At 43.6% G+C, this 24,611-nt stretch overlaps 1 protein-coding gene and 1 long non-coding RNA gene across 2 annotated transcripts; one reads left to right on the top strand and one right to left on the bottom strand.

Annotated features, from left to right (window-relative positions):
* The first annotated feature begins 781 nt into the window (after positions 1–781).
* LOC148684419 (uncharacterized) lies at positions 782–5,916 on the top strand. The gene is made up of 2 exons (XR_015946230.1): positions 782–2,318; positions 5,408–5,916. It is a non-coding gene; the product is annotated as an uncharacterized LOC148684419 (long non-coding RNA).
* A 1,122-nt stretch (positions 5,917–7,038) lies between these two features.
* On the bottom strand, positions 7,039–13,020 carry ANKRD34B (ankyrin repeat domain 34B). The gene is made up of 2 exons (XM_035100079.3): positions 12,411–13,020; positions 7,039–10,167 (listed from the first exon to the last, which is right to left on the bottom strand). Exon 2 carries the CDS (start codon positions 10,125–10,127, stop codon positions 8,589–8,591), a length of 1,539 nt encoding a protein of 512 aa, XP_034955970.2. The 5' UTR covers positions 10,128–10,167; positions 12,411–13,020; the 3' UTR covers positions 7,039–8,588.
* Positions 13,021–24,611: the final 11,591 nt, after the last annotated feature.

The raw sequence follows: 24,611 nt of genomic DNA, 5'->3' as shown, positions 1-24,611 counted from the left end.
CCAGTATGTCTTCGATACAGTTTCTCCTACATTGTTAAAAGACAGCTACTTATTTCTGTAATAACTTTATTAACATTTAAAGCAAAATTATACAAATAACTTGTGGGAGTTAGATTTAGAAAGTTTGGCTGTTACTTTGATAAGCTGACAAATGCAAGAAAGCTTCCCAACACAAGACTTTTAGAAGCTAAGTTCTGTGGAACTTCATAGACTAGTAAACTAATCATGGCATAAGCTTTGGAGGATAAGAGTTCACTTTATCAGAAGTAGATTCTAATTCATGAACATTTAAGGATCTTTAAGTAAAGAATAACCTTTCAAAATTCATATTAGGGCAATACCTTTTTTTAGGCTAACCAAAATGTCACCAAACAGTGTGCAAGCTTTCAAATTATTCTGACCTCTTTTTCAGGTCGTTGTAAACAAATGGAGATGGCTGAGAGAAATTGGCTGGTGGTGGAGCCATAGAATCTGTGTCCAGTCACAGACTCAAGACAGAATGCAGGCAGAACTGTGCCCAAGGAACGGTGCTGGGGTTTTTCCTTAGGGACAACCACCTAATGCCCCGCATTCCCCTCCCCCCACACCCAACACCTGCAACGATGGCCAGCAGCTCAGTTCCTGACTGGCCCTTCTAATTCCCACCCCAGAAAGCTCTCCACCTCCTTTCCTGGAGCATGGCAGGGAGGGTAAAGGTAAAGGGACCCCTGACCATTAGGTCCAGTCGTGACCGACTCTGGGGTTGCAGCGCTCATCTCGCGTTATTGGCCGAGGGAGCCAGTGCAGGTGCACAAAAAGAAAGAAAGAAATGAGCCAGTGAGGAGAGGAAGGGGAGAAGCTGTCACCACTAAAGCAGCAGCATAATGAGGAAAAGCCAGGGTGGTGGTGGTAGGAGGAGGGCCACCACGTCTATTGTCACATAGAGAAAGTGGGCAGAGACAGTGGGGAGATGAAGGCAATGGGATGGGGCGCACACTGATTTGGCCCAGGTCCCATTGGACAGCCGTGGTGGTTGGAGGAGGTAGCAGATATTATGATTAGGCTCTGCTAGGTGCAATGCAGGTTTTAGGTTGGCCCAAAGGCTTCTGGGAAGAATGAACATACAATGATCCCACCAAACTTGGGAAGATATTTTTAAAATATTACTGTAAGTAGGCAAATCACACCAGCTCTTTGGTAGGTGGAAAACGGGAAATTGTTTTTGTCACAGTCCGCTGTAAATAGAAAACTAAAATGTATCTCATGTCTGTAGAATATATCATTTCATAAAAAGTTACAAGTTACAACCTAAGGCATAGAGGAGTATAACAAAAGCTTAGAGAAATTGCCAGACTGCACAAAGAAATGGTTGTACAGTGGTACCTCGGTTTACGAACTTTATCCATTCCGGAATCCGTTCTTAAACCGAAACTGTTGTTAAATTGAGGCACGCTTTCCGTAACGAGTCCTCTCGCCACCAGTGCCCTTCCACCGTTCGGCTTCTGTTTGCAAACCAAGGTAAAGTTTGCAAACCAGGACACTACTGGTTTTGCGGAGTTCGTAAACCAAAAAGTTTGTAAACAAGGCTGTTCTTTAACCGAGTTACCACTGTAGTGGGAAATAGTTTTGCAGTGGAAGCAACACCACTGTTGCTTTGTTTTCAACCTATGAATTAATTCAGTGCATTTTGGATTCTATATTGGCAGGATTGCCAATACATCAGCTTCTGTGAGAAGTCATTACATTTTGCTTAAACTGGTATGACATCAACTATCTGATTCTATGAGGATAAAATCAGATAGATGATAGATTGATAGATAGATTATAGCTGTAACATGTATAGAACTAAATCTTGCCAGATTAGCATCATGCTCAGGTCATCAAGGAAAACCATTCCAAAAGATCTAGTTTTGAATCTTTGTTTGTCTCAATAGTCGCATTCTTTCCATATATTGCTCAGCTTGCCTGTATACAATGTAAGGAAATCCACAGTGTGAGCATTAAGGAATATGCTAAACTAATTCCCCATTACATTTTAAAATTCTGGATGGGTTTTGAAGCTTAGACTCAATCACAACTGAAAAGGGAACTCATACTGTTTCATTTTGAAATGCATTTGATAAATTCTGTGGCAATTTCCAAACTACATTTGCTTCACTGCAAGGTGAATTTCTCTTTCTTTCACTGTCTTTTTATGACAGTGGTTTTGATATTGGAAAACTCATTATTCCCTTAATCCTTTTTCTTGTAACCTGAAATGTCAAACCCTTGGATGACATTGAACTGCCCACATTTGCATTTGTTTACAGTGTTCAGGGAGCAGACTGGAATGAGTCAAGGTAAGCTCTTTTCTCTTAAACATATACCTATCCATTTGAAATGCACATACGTCTACATAAATGTGGGGGGCGGGGCGGTGGTTAGGCAGTAGAGAACCCATGTATGAATTCGTATTACCCTGTTTCTCCGAAAATAAGACGTAGCCATAAAATAAGCCATAGCAGGATTTTTAAGCATTCAAGGAATATAAGCCATTGTAGGTTAAACCTACAATAAGCCTTGTAGGTTAAACTGTACCATACTTAATTAAAAAAGATAAGACATCCCCTGAAAATAAGCCATAGTGGGGGCTTTTGAGGAAAAATAAATATAAGACGGTGTCTTATTTTCAGAGAAACACGGTAGATACATGATTTACATGTGGAATTACAGGTTTATCCCAAAACATCAAACAATTCAAAAGGATATACAATTTTCAATTTATAAAAAAATTAATTACATACTCATAAATAAAAGCATGAGAAGGTTTCCTGAAGGCTACTGGTACTACATTTCAGTCTCTGTAAGGAAGTTATTTTACAAAATTTATCAGATACAAGTATATAAATATTGTACAATATGGGGGGGACCGACCAAAGAGATGTTTACTTCAAGCACTCTATGATACGTTCATGAAGGGGAAAGGTAAAGTTGCCCCATTGTCCACACATTCAGCAGACCATTTTAAAAGGAGCCCATGTGCTGTAGTTGTACACATGTCAGGTCCTTGCTCAAATAAAACCCTAATCAGGTAGTCTCCGTTGCAACAATCTACTCAACATGTGGACACCAGGGGTAAGATTGCCTATCTACACATATTGTGCATCTGGAGAACTTGCAGGATAGCAGCCCTCAAATGAGGCAACTGGTATGACATGAAAACATTTACTTATCATGATTAGATCAACGTGATCTATTCTATTAGTGAGAGAAAAAACACAAACTACAAATGGAGTAATTATTTAAGACTGCTTCACATATAAAATAACTTCCCAAACAAAAATAAATTTCTGTGCATATGTTCCTACCTTGATTATGAAAAATATAGATTATAACAAAGATGTTCATTTTGAGGAGGGTACTGTTTTGTGTGTTTGCAAGGCAACTTAGGGGGCCTGGTCAATATTTTCTCAGAATCCTGTTTCTTGGAAAGCTTGGGCTGCATATTCCAAAACCAAGTAGGTGCAACAGAAATGATCTCAAGTCTATATTCATCTTTCTGAGATGTAATATGGAACTTACCAGGTGAATGTAAAAATTAAGTTGCTAAATTTTAAGAGGGGTTATGAGACTCTACTGAGTTTTCCTCCCAGACCAAATGCTTTTATTTGGGTTGGGCACCGGGTTTGGTGGTACACCCCTTATGGAAAATTCTTGCTCAATGTCAGAAGTTTCACTAGCTTCCTAGTACAGTACCATTCTTATTCTATCTGCTCATGGTAGCTACCGCTTTTATCTATTACTTACTGATTTTCAACTGTGGGTGCCATGCACTAGGGCAGGCATGTCAAACCTGTGGCCCTCCAGATGTTTTGGCCTACAACTCCCTTGATCCCTAGCTAGCAGGACCAGTGGTTGGGGAAGATGGGAATTGTAGTCCAAAACATCTGGAGGGCCGCAGGTTTGACATGCCTGCACTAGGGTGTCCTTATAAATGTTGGTGGCAAATGCAGGTATCTATGAGGTCTGGCATTATTTGTATGTTTTTGTGCTGTGAGTAGCTTCTCAAGCCCAGCATGCAAACAGCTATACAAGTGTGTCATCAGCAGTCATAGGGCTGCCTCAGCCCATGACACCCACAGCTGGAAGTCAAGACAGATTGACTCACATCTGTGGCTGCATAATGGGGCAAATGTCAGTGAACAAATATTAACGCACCATGGAAGAACAGTCAGCCTAACTGAAATTAATGGCTGTGGGTGTCATTTTCCAATCTCAGTAGTTTCCAAAAAATACCCGTTGAAGCTTATGATTTGCATATGTCATTTCATAATATATCAGGAGTCAACAGTTATTTTAATATACCCAATTTCATCTTTTTTATAAAAAAGGGGGGGCATTATTGAGCCGTGATATCTGTTATAACCTTGTTTTCAAAGTAAGAACACAGAATGCAGTGTTTTAAAAAGTGCACACAGTAACTAGACATCTTAGCTACACTCAAGTCTTGCTATGTTTTGGGTCATATGGATGCAGTGGAAGGGTTGTCAGAGGTAATCCAGTGCTTCCACTGTTACACCCGCACCATCCCAGCTCAGCCCTAGTCCCATGTAGCAGCACTAATGATGGTGTCAGGAGGACAGCTCCCCCCCCCATCACACACGCTGCTACGGCTTTTATTTACGCTGAACCCATATTGTTTAATTGGTTGTTATTATTTAAATTAAATTTCTGACACACCCTTCCTTCTAAACGAACCTAGGGCAGCAAAGTAGCAAAGCAATACATTTACAGATAATTTTAAAAAAAATTTAAACAATTAAAACTGTCTTAATTAGTGCAATAAAGGCTCAAATTAGAATTTGCAGCCCTATCTCTGACAGCTGCTTTGCTTTAAAATTTGCCTCAAATACTTAGGAAAGTTAATACAATTTTTACTATCTTCTATTTGGGTAGTACCAGTTGATATTTGACGGTTCAACTCCCCTTTATTGCTTAGCCAAAGGCAATTGCCAATCATTCAGGAGTACAATGGGGGGAGGGCAGAACCCTGCTCAAAATATTATAAACATCACAATGCATTGCACTATCACATCTTTTCCAATAATAAAAAACTATTAAACTCATTAGAGAAACGAGTAATAATTATAAATGCTCATTTATAATTCATTCAGCACTACTATCTGGAATGCTTTACTCTACTTTATTAGGAAGGAAAGGAAGCAGATTTGTCTGGGATAAGAAGCCCCACTAACCTTACAACCTCCCCCATTTTGTTTAATAGTGCTGTTGTTTTCTGCTATGGGTTCTATGGAGACCAGGGGTGGAGGTTCATTCATGGCTTCCCTCCTCAGATCACCCTGTTCTTCTTGAGGTGGCAGACATGGGGGAAAATATATACCTGAACCTTTTTTGAATATTAATTCCCACAATAACTCCTCGTCTACAGGAAGTAAGAAAACAGAATGGTGGTGAGGTTGGAAGACAAGAACATGAAATAGCATGGGATTCTGGGTAAAGCACCGTTTTGGAGATACCCTTGGAGTTGGTGGAAATAACAGGTGAAGAGTCTAAGTGAGAACCTGGATACTGATGAGAATCTGCTTGTAACAGAAACATTGTATAGCTGCATATTAATTAGTATAGAATAGCTGTCTTATTTACTATGGATCTACTGTCTTAGTATAAGCGAGTAAGCCAAAGCACTACTAGCTACCCTGAACAGAATATTGTTAATTATTCAGGGCCTTCAGTCAATAACATTTGTTTTCTGATTAGATCAGAAATAACCGAAAGATTAAAGCTACAAAACATTTTAAAGTAACAACATAGTGCCAGTTATCAGCGATCACAGAAATCTGATAAATGTTTCACAGGAGCTGTTCCAGTACAAAACACTAATGCTGACATTTACAATATCAGCACTCATTCCCACTCCAATAAAATGCAAGTAAACAACAGAGCTGCTTTTCATAGCAAATGTCTGTAGGACGTGAAAGATGTGGAGCAAATATAAAAAAACACTTGCCCCAATTTAGCAAGGTCTATGCTGCACGAGGAGGAAGAAGAGGAAGAGGAAGAGGAAGAGGAAGAGGAAGAGGAAGAGGAAGAGGAAGAGGAAGAAGAAGAAGAAGAAGAAGAAGAAGAAGAAGAAGAAGAAGAAGAAGAAGAAGAAGAAGAAGACGACTTTATTACTTATACCCCACCCTTCTGGCTGGGCACCTCCTCCCAACATAACATAAAAAAACACAGTGTGACATCAAACACTAAAAACTTCCCAATACAGGGCCATCTTCAGAAAGCCATGTAATTATTTCTTAGACATCTGATGGGAGGGTGTTCACAGGGCAGGTGCCACTACCAAGAAGACCCTCTGTCTGGTTCCCTGTAACTTTACTGCAGTGAGGGAACCACCAGAAGGCCCTCAGAACTGGACCTCAGTGTCCAGGCTGAATGATGGGGGTGGAGACACTCTTTTAGGTATGTTGAATTGGATTTGTATTTTAATGCACATCCCCATTTAGAGGCACCAGAAGCTACATAAACCAGAACTGGGGGCAGGCGGGCTGTGTAACTGCATTCAAAGGGGAGAGAAGTGAGATTATTATGCTTTTATCAGACTTGAATGGTAACAGTAACTACTGGAGGTCTATAGCCAGTGTTTTTGCTAGTTTTTTCTAACACACTCCCATCCCCAAAGCCAGTCCACCCATGAGGCAAGGTGAGGCAACCACCTCGATGGTAGGATCCAGAAGTGATGTAGTTCTTTATTCTCCACTTGTTCCTGATGTTGATCCTCACTTCCCTCTTCTTCCCTGGCAGGGAGGGGAAGCGCCATTTAACGATTTGCCTCAGGTGCCAAAATGTCTTGGACGAGCCCTCCCTGCCCCACAATGGATCGTGGGAGGAATCTCTCCCACAGCCTCAAACAAATACTGCCTCTCTCACCATTTTTCTATTACCTTCTGACTCGTCTCTACCCTAGCTGACATTTTGGTGGCAGCTTTTTCATAATCCCAGAGTACATAAGTCCCTGCCAATGTGCACATCAAAGAAACTTGTCTGCCAGGCACTCCATGATAAGGCCCAATTTTGCCAAGATCCTGTTTTAATTATCCATACATGCACACACAAATACACACAGTTGGAGAGAAGTCACATGAGAATTGATTGCATACAATCAGTTGTCATTGCAAAGAGCAGCTTGCTAGGTAATTCGGAGGAGGTAGACGACAGCAGCAAAGGTAATGGGGAGGGGACTCACCTTCCCTCCTTTGTCTCATGCTGTTGCTGCTTCTCTCTGTCTTCCCCAGTGCCTTTGAGACTTTAAGGGAGAAAAGAAAGGACAGAACAAATGCAAGACTTGGTGGAGGAGATACCTCTAAGTGCACAAAACAATACATTTAACAGGCTCAATATGTTTTGATTAAAATCTGTGTAAGGGATACAGTAAAACAATAATGCTTTATGTTCTCAAAAAACACTTTGAGAACACTTTCTGATTGCAGCACCCTGAAAAAGATTTTAATGGAAACATATTAAGTATAATGAATTACTGTTTGGTGCACGTAGAGTTCCCTTTCTTCCCACTTTCCTTCTCATAGTGAATCCTCACCCTAACAACTATATTATTTAAGCATCTATCACAAAAGATTCCCACAATCCATCGAATCCTATACAGTAAATTCAAGAATGTGGCCAGAGGGAAAGAAAGTGTTTGGGGATTTAAAAAACCAAAAAAGCAGCAAAAGCTAGAGTTTAATGCAGTAAAATTACACCAGTATATCTTCATTACTTCCATGGTTGCTCCTCTGCCCCAAAATGTATTCAATAAATACTCAAGAGGGACAAACAACAAAAGCTTCCAAAATTTAAACAGAAAAATATTCACTCTACAAAACTGGAGACGTTTGTTGGATTTTACAGCAGCTCTTCCATCTGTTATAAATTGGATACAATACTTTTCTAAAATGTTGTGTTTTCTATTGTCCGTACGTGTCCTGCCTCCCCCGCTAGTTGTTGCTAAAGCTTTATATTTTTCCTTAATTCAATTCATTCACTTCACATTAGATGTTTGCAACCTTTCAAGAGAGGATAAATTAATGTAAGAATAATAGACACTAGACATAATCCAGCACAGAATTTGGCATGACAAAACCTATTGAAATCAATGGGCTTGAACACATTCCTACTATGTACCGGGTTGTTTTCCATTGTATAGCTGAACTGTCTGTTGCACAATATAGGATTTAATTCTGTAACAGCTGTTTAAAAATAGTCACACACTGTAGATAAGGCATTACTAAACTTGCTGTAAGAGACTGGGCCTAGTATTTGCGAACCCTAGAAGGCCTCATCTGAAAATTCTGGTTTGTATTATCTATGCAGACAATGGAGAACCATATTCATTGTTTTCTTTTATTATAGAGCTACAATGAAGGTAACAATATTTTGCAATTGCTGTATTCCTCTGCAACTAACCAGAAAATTTTTTGCAGCTCAACCTCAAGGCTGATGTTCAATGAAGAGTTGGGGGTGGTGTTGCTACAGTCCAGTCCAGCCACTCTCACATTCCAAAATAATACTTGTTAGTGTGTACAGGTTGTATGCCACTGTTCCCCAGTAATCAACTAAAAATTTACCAGCTGTTTGATCTGTTCGGTTTGTAATGATTGCCTCCTTGTCAAGAGTGTTCTACTTTTGAAGTCTTTGGGGTAAATGGGTGCTGTTGGAATTAGGGTTTTTTGTCCACAAGAAACCACTGTATTAATCTTACAGATATCAGGGATTGTGGGCTGAGGGTTCACATTTAAAGGGGGAAGAAAACAGGGTCTGGTCAGGGCAGTGTGATCTGAACCCCGCCTCTCTAAAATGGCATGATTTCTCCTGCTCAAGAAACTGGGAGGCATGTTTTCTATCAGTTCTCTGGAACTCAGTGACAACGATGGAGATGGGGAGAGAAGCTTTTTCTTCCCTAGAAGTGATTTGCTGTCTTCAGTAAGAGGGCTTAAGCTAGTTGTTAGCTGTGAATCGGAACTGTAGTGATTTGCCCCCAGATTTCTTCTTTGAACAATGTTTTTCAAGGTGGAAACAAAGGTCATTTGGGCGGAATCTGGACTCTGGTCTACAGGAGCTTCACTCTGATCTGCTGCAGCTTCACTCCTATTATGGTAAGTCTCACCAAAGAGTGACTGAGAATTTATCTCATCATACGACATTTTTCTTGAGGCAGTTTGCTCAAAGTTTTTCAAGAAATTAAGAGTATCCTTTATATCAATGCTGTGGTGTCTGGTGATAAATCTCTTGGACAGGGCCAGGCTGTTGATTTTAAAACACAATTCTTCCTCTGGAGTTATGTCCTGAAGCTCTTCTTGTAAAGGGGATATTTGATTCTGATCGAAAAGTGAGGAGGAAGGCTTTGTCCAAGGTTCAGAATATACGTGCTGCATCTGAGGTCCTGTGTGTGCCAAGTTGGGTTTTCTTGAAGGAGAATGTGGTTCAGGGGCATCTTCCTTTCTTCCAGGATGATTAGGTTCTTTAAAGTTAAAGAGACCCTTTTCTGTCTCCTTTGAGTTTGACTGTGGTGAGGGAGATGTTTTGATTTCTACATCTGATGGGGAAGTGCAAGAACTTGAAGAATGAGCTTCATCAGTGTCAGGAGGAACATTTAAGTACTGCTTAATTCTCTGCCTCCCAGATGGAGACCTGTCTTTCGTAATGATTATGACTTCTTTCCCTCTTGCTTTGCAAGCATCTAGGAGAACTTTGAGGGTTTCCTTGTCCTCTGAATTCACCGAGTAAACAAGAACTGAATTGCCAGAATGGTCTTGCAGACTTATGTCTGCTCCACTTTTAAGCAGTAAAGAAACCACTTCAGGGCCAGCCTTCTGCAAGCAAGCATGCATTAAGGCTGTCTTCCCAGTTTTGTCCTGTATGTTTGGATCTGCCTTATTCTCCAGGAGGTACTTCACCATTTTGACTTTGCTAACACTCTGGTGGTCCACATGCTTTGTCTTGCAAGCAATCATTAAAGGGGTTTCACCACGGTCATTACTTTCATTAATGTAGGCCCCACCTTCTAACAAAAGCCTTGTGAGACGAAGTCTGCTTTGATAGACCGCTTTTATCAGAGAGTTTCCATCAGGTGAAAGCTCTATGACTTCTTCCATCTTCTCTGTTTTTGAAGACTGCAGCTGTTGGAAATGTTGCCTAATTTGGAGACAAACAGGAAAGATAATTAAGAATCTAATATATATTTTCATTTAGTAACAGGAAGATGAAAAATGGGAGCCTCTATTAAACAGAACATTCTAATTTTGCAATATATACACGCACACACACACACCTGTCTGCATGAAACAGTGCATTCCTCAAGTTGACCTGGCACTAAAGGCTGAAATAATGCATTTTATGTACTTAACAAAACTTTGGCAGCTTAGGAATATATTTATTTATTTAGACTGGACAAGTATCAGGAAGGAGGTCGCTTAAATCTCTCTCTACCTGATACTTTCCCATTGCAACTCCAGCTCTCATACTAAAAAATGAATATATAAATTAGTACTTCACTTTGGCCTGAGTCATACCCAGAGTTTGCTTTCTTATCTGATAATTGTTTCCATAAGTCTCATGAATTATGTTAAAATTGACAGGAAGGCACAGAAGAATAAGGAACTCAGAGAGGATGCATTGAGTGTTTATAGAATGTTTGTTAATGGCCAGCAAGTTGCCTACTAGAGGACCACCTACCAGTTCTTGAACAACAGGTTCTCATTGTAATTACTACCACATACCTCTTGGTTGGCAACTAGAAAGCAGCCTAGGATGCATCCTTACTGTTTTGTGAGGCTTCAGTCCTATCTAAGAGTAAGCCCAACTGAAACCAGAGAACATACTTCTGTAAAGCATAGGTTGAGAGAAGCTGAGTAGTGGTCAGTGTTGGACTAGGACTTGGGAGACCACTCAGCCATAGGTGTTCATAGGAATATAAGAAACCACCTTATACCCAGTCAGCTCATTTGTCTATTGAGCTCGGCATCATCTCACTGACTAGCTGCTCTCCAGCATTTCCAACCCTTCCTGGAGATTGGAGCTGGGACCTTTGTTATGTGAAGCAGGTGCTCTCCCACCGAACTACAGCCCTTCCTAAGCTCATTGGGTTACCTTGGGTCAGTCATTGCCTCTCTGCCTGGCCTATGCCACATGCAGGGTTGTTATGAGGATAAAATGAGGAGGGAGAACTTTGAGCTCCTTGGAGGAAAGGTGGGACAGAAATGTAATAAATAAATATGCCCAGTGTGCTCTAAGGCACACATACCAGGGAGTAAGTCCCATCAAATATGCAGCCCAAATCTATGCATACTTACAGTGGTGCCAACATGAATAAAATATTGAGGAGGGGGCAGGTAAGCCCTGTCCTGCATAATCGACACAGCACATGGTGAGTGACCCCCTCTAATATTTTATTGGGCAGCTGAAGGGACCTCCTATCTAAGTGGGGCTTACTCCCAGGTGAGTGTGCATAATATTGCAGCCTTCCTGGAGCTTCCTTATCAATACTGTAAATACATATCACTACTATGCTGTGTGCACCATACAATGTTTTTTTTAAATAGCACTGATCTTTCTATTTTATTAGGAAATAAAAATTCAGAGGCACTCTTTTACAGAAAATTAATTCTCCACTCCACCCAATTTGTAACCTGGAAAACAGTCAACCCTGCTCAGTACCACACAACAGTCTGCTCCATTTCACCGCTGCATCCCATAGCAATTAAAAGTAATAAAAGTAATTTCGTTTTAAACTGCTAATTGGAACACTGCAATTTGTATGTTCTTCTGCATGTCAGTGTGACCGCAGTCGCGCGGTACAAAAAACAACCACCCAGCAACACTCCGAAGTAACTCCATTCGTTTTAGTACAGTACAGAGTATTTGCGATTTTTAAATATTTCGGAAGTGCGTGGTTGCAAAAACGGAACTGGGAACCCGAACACGGCTACTAAAGAAACGGTGTCGGGCTGCACACTTTTGCAAGCCAGCAGCGAGCTTATTCCAGACTATGTCTATATGCCTATTTAGGAGCCAGCACTACTGAAGTCAATGGGTGGTGCTTCCAAATAAGTGAGCCTAGGTGAACAGCCCGCAGGCAATATACGAAGACACGGATTGCACCCACTACTCCCTGTTGCCTGCCCCCTTTGCACGCCCTCGGGAGACCCCTCACTCTCGCGCACGGCCGTCCAAACGCGAAGACTCTCGAAGGGCGCGTCGCTGGCGGGAAAAATTCGCCCGGGGCGACATCGCTGTGCGGAGTCGCCAGGAGCGCTCGCCATAACGCAGCAGCGGCGCCACCATGCCAAGGTGAGGCAAGTTGTTCTGCCCTCAGGTAGGAAGGCAAGCGGCCCGGGATCCACCCACCGCTCTCCAAGTCTCCCCTCCGCCCGCTTTACCTGCTTGAGGAGCCGGCAGTTGAGGGACGCCGAGTGAGAGAGAGAGCTGCCTTCTCTTGCGCGGGGCTCCTCTCTGCGCAGGAATTCAGGTCTTCTTAGTTCTCCAGTAGCGGCGGCTGCTGGAGGCAACAGCGGGGAGTGAGGGGGAAGAAATGCCTCCGCTCGGCTGGCAGGCAGGCAGCGCCCCTGCTCTGGAGAGGCGGCTGTCAGCAGCGCTGGGGCGGCTTCACCCACCTCTTGGGCGCGCCACCCACGCGCTGCTGAGCTCGGGCTCTAAGGTCCCGCTTCCTCGCTGCTCTCTCTGGTTGGGCAAGGGCGTCTGTTGCCTGCTCGCCAGGGCGGAACTAGCCAACTGCCGGGCTGCAAGGTGGGCTTGCTCGTTGCTCTTGCAGAAGGCGGGAAGCCAGCGGAGGCGGCGGTAGCGCGCGCGCGCTCTGTCCCTCCGCAGGGAAGCTCGCGAGGCAGAGTCTACTCCACGCATCCAGTCGGATTTGCGGCGTGCAGCAGCCAACGCCTACGTTTGCTGGAAAGCGGGTCTCCCTGGAGTCAGTGGAGAGCGCACTCCCGAGGAAACGTGTATAATAAGACTGCGGTTTGACATCTCCCTTCCCCACCCCCGGCCCCAGAGGTCCTTTAAGAGCTGCGCGCCAGGCAGAAGTTCAACAGGTGCAGACTTCCCCTCCTACGCAGAGATGGCGAGAAGATACAGTAGTTGCATCTGTTGAATTGCTGCAGGGCAGAAAACTATCAAAGGCATCTTCTCCCACTTTGGATGTCTTTGCCTTTTTAGTTTGTAAGGTTGGTGGCAGGTCCTGTCTCCTTCCTTTTCCCCATTGTTGTGAGACAGTTTGAGAGACAACCTTTGTTTGGAAAGTGGGATAAAACACATAGATAATAAAGTACTACCAATAAAGCTTTCGTCAAGAAAAAGCTGGCCATTGTGCTCTGCTTTGGACCACTTGCCCAAACATTAAAAGTCATGGGTTAGATCAGAACATGGAGACAGACCTCTGCTGAAATCATCACTTTACCGACACACACACACCAACCACGAGCCCAGCATTTGTAAATGGATGGGGTTTTGTGTATGAGACAGGGTGGGTGGGTGGGTACTTTTCTTACCATTTGTATGCTGCAGCCAGCACTCCCCCCCCCCAAGAATAAGGTTTTCACCCCATGCTAGAAGTGCAGCTGCCTAGTGATATTTCGTCCAGTCTTCCATTAAGTGGTTATAAGATTGACAGGTGCATAATGCAGTCCTCTCACAGGAGGGATAACTACTTCGGAATGCATGGTTGGGTGGGAAACACTTGTTGGAAAAGTGTCCTCATGGCAAAATCCCTCTGTGTATGTAAAGCTATCATATTTGGTAAAGGTGACACATCTTGCCAGTATGTGATATCCCTGCATTGATCGTTACAGTACAATCTTCTCCTTTCCTTGCTTATTGAAATGTCTGAATCATTCTTGAAATATACAAGAGAGATGAAAGGTTACTCAGCAGATGCTCACAAGCTGCCTGGTGTGCAGGCAATAGGATAGTTACAGATATCTGTGTCTGTACAAAAAAGGGCTCCGACCTGACTTGAAAACCACCTTTCTAAATTAAGGATCATTAATGTGGTTGCCTGTCTCCCCTGTCCTGTCTATGGTGTTTGTGGATATGGTGTAATCTTTTAAGCTTCCAGCTAGAGACTCTTTGTTTAGTAGTTTCTGCTTTTGCTGCTGGGGACAGACTATCACCAGCATATAACTTCCATGTTTAAAAGCCTGCACTGACTGTCCACACACGACTGGTCTAGGTTCAAGTTTACTGTATTAATTTACAAGGTTCTTAAAAACTTGGGGTCCAGGATAGCTTAGCAACTGCCTGATGCCTTATATCTCTACCCGATCACTGAGGTCTTTGGGGAAGTTGCTGTAGTAGCCTCTCATGGCTTGGATGCATGATTTGCATCCACCAAGGGATGTGTGTTCAGTATTGTGGGCCCAATTTCATGGAACTCCCATCCAGCTGAGATCAGACCCCCACTCTGTTGGATGTCTGGTGCCTATTGAAGACTGTTTTATTGCAGCAGACTTTCAAAGTCATTTCTGATTGCATAGTTAAGTTTTTAACTGATTTTATCTATATTGTATTTGCTGAGCTATCACTTAAGGGACAGTTTTAATTAAGTGGCATATAAATTGTCTAAATATCCCCTCTTGTCTCTTATTCTGCTCTCCGACCTGCAGAATAAGGTGGCCGGATTTGCAAAACAATTTCTTGTGTACAAAGAAGCATAAAGTACTCACGTTGAATTGCCAACCCAAGCTCTTCCTAAAGCCCAAAATCAGATAGGCATACCATTTCAGTAGGCTTATTTATTAGTAATCACCTGAGTAAACAAGAGTTGTGCCTGCAACCTCCAGGAAATCAGAATCAGGGAAACATCAGGCATGACTCAAGGAGGCCTAGAGATAATAGAGAACGGCCAATTATAGCAGAGCTTAATATTCCAAGTCACTATGTATGCTACTGTATTTCTCCGAAAATAAGACACCATCTTATAATTATTTTCTCTAAAAAACACACACGGTGGCTTATTTTCAGGGGATGTCTTATTTTCGGGGTGCCAATGCTTAGAAATCCTGTTATGGCTTATTTTATGGGTATGACTTATTTTAGAAGAAACAGGGTAAGAGGAAGGAGCCTCCAGGTCTGGTCTTCACCGGATGGATACTGGAATCAGCAAGGGATACCCACACAACCTGAAGGTACTGCTGTGCAATGCCAGGTCAATGATTCATAAGACCACTGCCATCCATGACTTGACCGTGGATGGAGGACTTGACCTGGCATGTGTGACAGAGACTTGGTTGGATGAGGCAGATGGGCCTGTATTAGCTGCTGCTTGTCCACCAGGTTTCTCTTACGCACAGCAACCCAGGCCTTGTGGGCGGGGAGGGGGGGTTGCAGTGATTTTTAGGAAGTCATTAGTTTGCACCAGGCGTCCTATTGGGAAGACCCAGTTCTCTGAGTGCATGTTCTGAAAGTTGGGCAATAGGGGCAGTACAGGATTCCTTCTGGTGTACCGACCTCCTCGCTGCACCAAGGATTCCCTGCCCGAGCTGCTTCAGGTCGTGGAGGACGTTCTCCTGGAGACACCTAGTTTGGTTGTCCTAGGGGATTTTAATATCCATGCCGACACAACCTTACAAGGGGCCGCTCGGGACTTTGTGGAAAGCATGGCCTCCATGGGGCTGTCCCTGAATAAGTCTGGCCCAACTCATAGCCGCGGACATGCCTTGGACTTGGTGTTTACCTCTATGGATGTTGGTGATCTGACACTAAGTAAAAGTGAAACTAAATAAGTGCCATGGTCAGATCACTACCTGATGCAACTGGACTTCTCCGCAACCCTTCCCCTCTGCAGGGAGGTGGGACCAATTCGGATGGTCCGCCCCTGCCACTTAATGGATCCAAATGGTTTCCAGAGAGTGGTAGGGGATGTTTTATCCCATGTTGATGGCCTTTCAGCCGATTCCCTGGTGGCCCGCTGGAATGTGGAGTTAACCAGGGCTACTGACTGTTTGGCTCCGAAGCGCCCTCTCTGATTGCATGGAGCCCGGACAGCCCCATGGTTTTCCACGGATCTGAGGGCAATGAAACAATCGTTGAGACGGCTGGAGCGCCGGTGGCGGAGAACTCATTCTGAAGCTGACCGGACACGGGTTAGAGCTCAATGTCTAGCCTACCAAGTGGCGGTAGCGACGGCGAAAAAGTCTTTCTTCACCGCCTCTATTGCATCTGCAGAAAACAGAAGCAGGAGACTTTTTCAGGTGGTTTGCAGTTTAGTGGAACCACCTGCTCCATCGGGGCCCAGTATTGGCCGCATGATCTCCTGCAACGATTTTGCAAAGTTTTTTTGCAGATAAAGTCACTCAGCTTCGGGAAGAGGTAGACTCCACCATGGGAGCAGGGCCAGGGTGGGAGAGTGCTAGAGTCCTGTCTAGTCCAGTTGTGTGGGATCAATTCCAATCTGTTACCTCTGAGGATGTGGACAGGCTGCTTGGACGAGTGAAACCAACAACCTGTCTCCTTGATCCTTGCCCATCCTGGCTTATAAAAGCTAGCCGGGAAGGGCTGGGCGATGGGCTTCGCGGGTTGGTGAATGCTTCGCTCTGTGAGGGAGCCTTCCCAGACCCGCTGAAAGAGGCAGTTATTAAACCGCTTCTTAAAAAACCATCTTTAGATGCGGCCAATATGGCCAACTATTGCCCAGTCTCAAATCTTCCATTCTTGGGCAAGGTGATTGAGCGGGTGGTTGCTGAACAACTCCAGGCATGCCTGGAAGAAGCGGACCATTTGGATCCCTTCCAGTCGGGATTCAGGCCTCATCATGGGACTGAAACTGCCTTGGTCGCACTGGTTGATGATCTCCGGCAGGCTAGGGACAAAGGTGAGAGCTGTTTCCTAGTTCTGTGACTTTTGACACCATCGACCATAACATCCTTCTGGACCGTCTAGAGGGGTTGGGAGCTGGGGGCACTGGGGGCACTCTCACTTGTGGGATGCCTCATGGTTCTGTCCTCTCCCCCATGCTTTTTAACATCTACATGCAGCCGCTGGGAGAGATCATCAGGGGGTTTAGGCTGGGTGTTCATCAGTATGCGGATGATACCCAGCTCTACCTCTCTTTCAAATCAGAGCCAGTGAAGGCGGTGAAGGTCCTGTGTGAGTGCCTGGAGGCTGTTGGAGGATGGATGGCGGCTAACAGATTGAGGTTGAATCCTGACAAGACAGAAGTACTGTTTGTGGGGGGACAGGAGGCAGGCAGGTGTGGAGGACTCCCTGGTCCTGAATGGGGTAACTGTGCCCCTGAAGGACCAGGTGCGCAGCCTGGGAGTCATTCTGGACTCACAGCTGTCCATGAAGGCACAGGTCAATTCTGTGTCCAGGGCAGCTGTCTATCAGCTCCAGCTGGTACGCAGGCTGAGACCCTACCTGCCTGCAGATTGTCTCGCCAGAGTGGTGCATGCTCTAGTTATCTCCCGCCTGGACTGCTGCAATGCGCTCTACGTAGGGCTACCTTTGAAGGTGACCCGGAAACCACAACTAATCCAGAATGCAGCTAGAGTGGTGACTGGGAGCGGCCGCCAAGACCACGTAACACCGGTCTTGAAAGATCTACATTGGCTCCCAGTACGTTTTCGAGCACAGTTCAAAGTGTTGGTGCTGACCTTTAAAGCCCTAAACAGCCTCGGTCCAGTATACCTAAAGGAGAGTCTCCACCCCCATCGTTCTGCCCGGACACTGAGGTCCAGCTCCGAGGGCCTTCTGGCAGTTCCCTCATTGCGAGAAGCCAAGTTGCAGGGAACCAGGCAGAGGGCCTTCTCGGTGGTGGCGCCTGCCCTATGGAACGCCCTCCCATCAGATGTCAAAAAGGAAAACAGCTACCAGATTTTTAGAAGACATCTGAAGGCAGCCCTGTTTAGGGAGGCTTTTAATGTTTGAGAAATTAGTATATTTTAATGTTTCTGTTGGAAGCCGCTCAGAGTGGCTGGGGAAACCCAGCCAGATGGGCGGGGTATAGATAATAATTATTATTATTATTATTATTATTATTATTATTATTATTATTATTATTATTATTATCATCCCAGCTGCTGGATGAAGCAGGCAATTTTCTCAACTGTTCAGAGTAATCCCTGTTCTGTATGCTTTGCCTGGGTCTTTAGAATCTCCACAACTAACAGTATTCTCTGATTTACTATTCTTGCACTGTGGTGATTGATTCCAATAAAATCTGTTGGAGAGTGAGGCAATATGAGGTGCTACTGTGTTGGACTAACAGTGGGTGAGCGCCACTGAAATAAATCACTACTCCCCTTTGCCCACACTGCAGAGCACCATGCATGCAAAAGAGAGCTTGCCCTCTAATAAACATCTCTTGTTATTTTCATCTATCTTCTCCAATTCCTCAGTATTCTTTTTTTCTCTAGTGCTGCCACTGGGCCTTGATGCAGAAGCTGATAATTTCTGTTTGGAACGGTGTGTCATTATTAGTCATCTGTTTCCTGCAATGAAAGAAGTTAGCTTGCCCCTCAGCATGATGTTGCATGATCAATGTAACAAAATAAGTCTTCACTTCCAACTTGCCCATCTACCCAGAGAATCTTCATTATTTAACCCTATCCAGCTATAGTTTATTTCACCTACCAATGACAATTCACCGTTTACTATGGCCTGTGCAACCACATTTCTCTTGCAACATACTGAACTACTGTGGAACAATGATATGCACCAGCTCATGCTCTATTTACCGGTGTGGCTTACTAGGTTACTCTGTGTGTGCCTCTCACTGGCTGTCAGGGACTGGACAGAGGAGGAGTGGTAGAGACCGCCTTCCCAGCCTGAACCTTCCAGAAAAGAGGAAGACAATATAGATTTACAACAGTGGTTTGCGGGAGGTTGTAGCTCAGAGGCAGATGAAGAACAAAGTTGGGAAATAATGGGTGAGGAGGAGGAGGAGGCAGAGCCGGAGTAGCTGGCTGACACTTTATCACTCCAACCCCCCCCCTTCTCCCACAACCTGGTGGGCATTGAAAGTAGGAGAGCAAAGGGCTCGGAGACAAATGACCCTAAGCGGCCATCATAAGGTGAGTGGTGCTGTTGATGATTTAGGAAGTGGAGCGGGGGGTGGAGATTTACTCGGAGCAACACCATTACTCCAAGAGGCTGCATTTCTAAGTCTCTCTCTGTGAATATTGAATAAAAGACATTGGTAAGAACTTTCCTTGTCTCATCTATTCCTGGCACCTACCATGGGGGGATCGGATTCCCTGATGCCTGACACTGGCTGGAGAAACAGTGGAATCTCTTTTCTTGTAACTTGAAGCCACTGTTTAGTGTCCTGCCTTCCAGAGCAGAAGAAAACAAGCCTGCTCCATCTTGCACGTGGCAGCCCTTAAGATATTTGAAGATGGCTATCATATCTCCTCTCAGTCTCCTCTTTACCAGGCTAAATATACACAGCTCCTTCACCCATTCCTCACAAGGCTTGGCTTCCAGACTGTCTACCATATTGGTTGCCCTCCTCTGCACACATCCCAGCTTGTCAACACCCTTCTTAAATTGTGGGCTTCCCACAGGCATCTGGTCAGCCACTGTGAGAACAGGATGCTGGATTAGTTGGGCCACTGGCCTGATCTAGGAGGGCTTTTCCTATCTTATCAGTAATTTTAAAGGTGTCTGACATTTTCTGCATACTTTTATCCAAAAACCCAGTTTCTCAGGACCCTAATTCTGTAGCTTGTGAATATAATGCTTAACTCAGCCCTAACAGTTCAATAATTGTTACAAAAAAAAATAGTTTGAAGGCAAATCATACCATGTTACCATGACTCTGAGCTCACTACCTGAATAAGGCAGATATAAACAAAGATAACAAAGAAGTCCACAGTATGAAAACATCCAAGGACACTTATGCCATCTCATCCTCTGTCTCGCTTCCTCCTTTCTTCACATACCACCCACATTACTAATACTGTTTCTTTATTGAACAGCCTGGGAAATGAATACGCAATACACCCACTCTTTTGGAAAGGTTACCACTCTTCTTTGGCCTGTTGTTGCTGGGATTATGTAAGGCATGTAGGTGGCATATACACTTCTGGATATTTTATCAAGGTTGCTGGTGGGGACAGCATTGCTACCATGGAATAAAGTAGCTCTCCTACACATTTGCTTAATCTGCCTGCCATATTTATGCCACACTAATTAAATAATGGGAGAAGCTTCAGAGAAGCTGACGAGAAGGTTTTTGTATGAAGGAGACATCTGTGAAACAATGCCTTAATATGCTGCAGATTCCCAATTTTAAAAGTGATGGGAGCAACTGATTGCTCAGATTGAAAATGCCAGTCATTCTCTCTCTTTGAGCATTTTGGCAGTACCAGTAGTTCTGCATTGCCACCCAGGCTTAGTTATTGGTAAAGTCGTCCTTAAAAACCAGAAAGTGTTCAACATGACAGAATAGCTAGACTCGCAGGGGTCAGCAAACATTTTCAGCAGGGGTCCGGTCCACTGTCCCTCAGACCTTGTGGGGGGCCGGACTATTTTTTTTGGGGGGGGGGGAATGAACAAATTCTTATGCCCTACAAATAACCCAGAGATGCATTTTAAATAAAAGGACACATTCTACTCATGTAAAAACACGCTGATTCCTGGACCGTCCGTGGGCCGGATTTAGAAGATGATTGGGCCAGATCCAGCCCCTGGGCCTTAGTTTGCCTACCCATGAGCTAGAGGGCATCATGCTACACAAACAGTTGCCCATGTTGCCATCACATATTTGTGTGCTTACATGGAACAGGACTATAGTGAAATTGGTCCTTTAGTGCTACCCATTTAGAAAATATACTGTACATGCACAGAATAAGTTATAAAGCTTCTTTTTAATTGCAGAAGTGAATGCAATGCCAATATTAAGATGTTTTAACTGCCTATAGCAAACCCCTCCTATAGGCAGAAATAATCTATTCAGATTTCCTACCTTCAACAATGGGTTCAAATCGTGGCTGACACATAGCAGTGTGCATATTTAACGTAACAGAAAAGTTAAGAAGTTGGAAGGTGTTTTCATTAGTATTTCATCTTGGATGGACAGACATTTTAAGTGTTTTATTTTTATTAGCCTCACTTTATCCTTTTGGACTGTGTGCACTGTAGTACTGCTACTAAATAATGTTGAAGACTAAAATATTAGATACCACAGCACTGGGCAGCTCATTTTAATCAATGATAGGAGAAAATGCTGCGCCACGTTACAAAACACCCCACTCTGTGTGATTGCTTGTCCTTTTAGTTTTTTAAGTTAAAGATAAAACTACACATGTGTCAATACTTTTAAGATTACCATCTGTTTTGAGAGGCTTGTATTTTAAACCCACCTAAGAGCATATGCTCAAGTTTTAATGCCAGAAATGTTTTTACAGCAGTATTCAATCAGAGAAGCCATGGTCTGGAACAGTAAACAAGGAACAATTATTTCTTTTATCTGCAGGAATATGAAATACTGAATTTAGGAACGAGATAGCAAATGTGTTGTTGTCTCTACTTATGGTATGTAGCCAGAGAGTTTAAAGGAAATTTGATCTACAATACTTTATGTTCTCAGTTATTTATGTTCTCAGTGAGAAGTTCAGATAAACTTTTTATACCACAATTTTAAACTCACATTAGGCTTGGACCAAAGACATTTCCACCAGTACACTAGCAGAACAGGCACCGTATCCAGTGCATGATCAGTCAAGGAGAGGAGGAGAAAAACAAAGCACAGAGCCAGAAACTACAGTGTAAAACAGTGTAAAAATAGTAGACATGCCCCCAGCATCCTTGAAAACTGCCAGTGCACACCAGTCACAAGACTGCTGGACCACAGATAGGATGTTCATACATGTATGCGGTCAAATGAACTCGTAGCAATGGAGACATCCCCTAGCACCTACTACTGCATCACCATGGACACAACATGCAAGGCAATGCCACAGAACCCCATTCCATCCCAGCCAGCATAACCCAATTATGTTAAGTCCCCAAATGCACTAACAGGCAGGAGTTCAAATTCCCTTACGTTCCTTACAGCCCGTTTTGGAGCACAGCACACAAAGGGGAGGAAGGAGAGCCTACACCACACAGCAGAGTTTGAAAAGGAAATACATGCATGCAAAGGCTGCCAGCTCACTGGGGCTCCTATGCCTTGGACTTTGTAAATAGCAGGGTAGCATGTGTAGTGAACATTGTGGCACCAAATCCATGTTAGGAACACCTTTACCTGTTACATAGCTGTCTCTCTCTTGGAGCTTGCTAGGGTACAGGGAACTGATTGGAAAAAGGTCAACAACTCCACGGGGGGGGGGGGAGAGACCAGGAGCATGGATGAGTGATGAATCCTGTATTTGTGGGAGATAAGCTTGGGGAAAGCGAAGAGACACATCCAGCAAGAATAAATAGTTAGCTAGAGCACATAGTTGTTACCATCTCTGTGTTATCATATCATCTGCACATATATAATAAAGGTGCACCCAAATGACACGTTGATATTTAACCAAGGGTCATGGTGTGGCATGGCAAATGTATGGTTTTCCAACAGAAGGAATTGGGAACAAGAGAAACTTTAGAGAATTAAAATATGTGGTTTATTACAGAAATAGGTTGATTAACTACAGAGGAAACGTTCGGTTTGAACCACTAATAATAAAGCCAAATAATAAACACTTAGTACATACCTGGGTTGAAGAAACGCTGCAGATGGCTTTCTACAGAAAGGAATTGTGCCCTCCTTCAGTATGCTTTTCTAATTGATCTTGATATGCCTGTAAGACTAGTGGCAACCAGCTTGGAGTGAATCACACCCCCTGTGATTACCCCCCCCCCTTTTCACTGAATATGCACTTAGCTGCTTAGTGACCTCTTTCTGGATCTGAGATGGGATCGATCCCTCAAAAGCGCATGCCACAAATATTTGTCGGTTTACAATGTTACGTTTTCTCGAACCATAAATCTATCACTCCTTCATCTAGGCTACACTTATCCATTATGTCGAGTTGGTATGTCATGCTACTTAGTGGTGGTGGTGCAATGTGTGATACCTAATAATAATAATAATAATAATTTATTATTTATACCCTGCCCATCTAGCTGGGTTTCCCCAACCACTCTGGCCAGCTTCCAGCAAAATATTAAAATACAATGAATTTCTTGCATGTTTTCAGAAGCTGTAGGATTTCAGATAAATATACATTTACTGTTTATGTCTTCCACTTGCGGCCTGGAAGTCCCCCATCCCCAATGGAGCTGTAGCCATTCCTGTCGGGTGTAGATGTAGCGGTTTTAACTATAGCAGCAAACTCTCTTGTTTTGCTGATTATGTTGGTATTGTTAAAACACTGCACCTAACCTATGGAGAGTCACTTCACCCAAATGGAACACTTTTTAAAGAGCAACAGTTCTACACAGAGCAAAAAAACAGTAAAAACAACAACCCTGTTAAGTAAAATGTACAAGTTAGTGGAGAATAGTCAAAAATTAATACTCCTAATACATCAGAACACAAATGAAGTTTTCCAAAACACTTAAAAATATATTCACTTGTTCTATATACAGTACCTCAATTTGAGGAAATGGGAAATTATTCATCTTCAGAATGTTGCCCTTTTTTTTCTCACAAGTAGCCCCACGGGCATCAGTTAGATACTTCAAAAGTAGCTTTGAGTCAGCTTCTTGTTGTAGAACAGGAAAAATAAAACCATTTCCCCAGTTCTCTGTGCAGCTAAGTGCAGTGAATAGCATGCCACAATGAGTGACAATATAATCACCAGTCACTAAGTATAATACAGATATAATTTAATCCCCCTCATTCATGATTCCCTGGGAACAAAGTGTTCTAAACAACTTAAAAATTAAATATTGTTTAATTGTAGAAATAGCAAGAAAGCTGAAACCAGCTGGTCTGCATTACAGTTCCAAAAGTAGACTGGTGATTCAACTAAAATATGCCAGCCTTCAGCAAAATTTTGGGGAGTTTAATTAGCACATTGCTTTTCCCTATGCACAGTGGTGGCCGTTTAATAGGTAACTGTAGCCTCCCCCCCCCGATGTTGCCACTGTCATACCTTCATGCACACATATAACAGGCTTTCTCTTGTGTCTATATATGAAATCAAATAACTGATCACCCCTACCTCGAATATCCCTAACAAGAATAGCAGTTCAATGGCTGGGAAAGGTTGGAACAGCAGCAGTAGTGAGTGTAAAGGTAAAGGGACCCCTGACCATTAGGTCCAGTTGTGACCAACTCTGGGGTTGCGCACTCATCTCGCATTATTGGCCGAGGGAGCCGGCGTACAGCTTCCAGGTCATGTGGCCAGCATGACAAAGCCGCTTCTGGCAAACCAGAGCAGCACATGGAAACGCCGTTTACCTTCCCGCTGTAGCGGTTCCTATTTATCTACTTGCATTTTGACGTGCTTTCGAACTGCTAGGTTGGCAGGAGCTGGGACCAAGCAACGGGAACTCACCCCGTCACAGGGATTCGAACCGCCGACCTTCTGATAAGCAAGTCCTAGGCTCAGTGGTTTAACCCACAGCGCCACCTGCGTCCCAGGTAGTGAGTGTAGTAAAGAGCTAATTTAGGTCCCTATAAAATATATTCCTGT

The sequence above is a fragment of the Zootoca vivipara genome, chromosome 10 (genome assembly GCF_965207765.1).
Source record: "Zootoca vivipara chromosome 10, rZooViv2.hap1.1, whole genome shotgun sequence".
Taxonomy (NCBI): domain Eukaryota; kingdom Metazoa; phylum Chordata; class Lepidosauria; order Squamata; family Lacertidae; genus Zootoca; species Zootoca vivipara.
The sequence above is the reverse complement of the archived record's forward strand: the minus strand, read 5'-3'. Positions and strand labels throughout refer to the sequence as shown.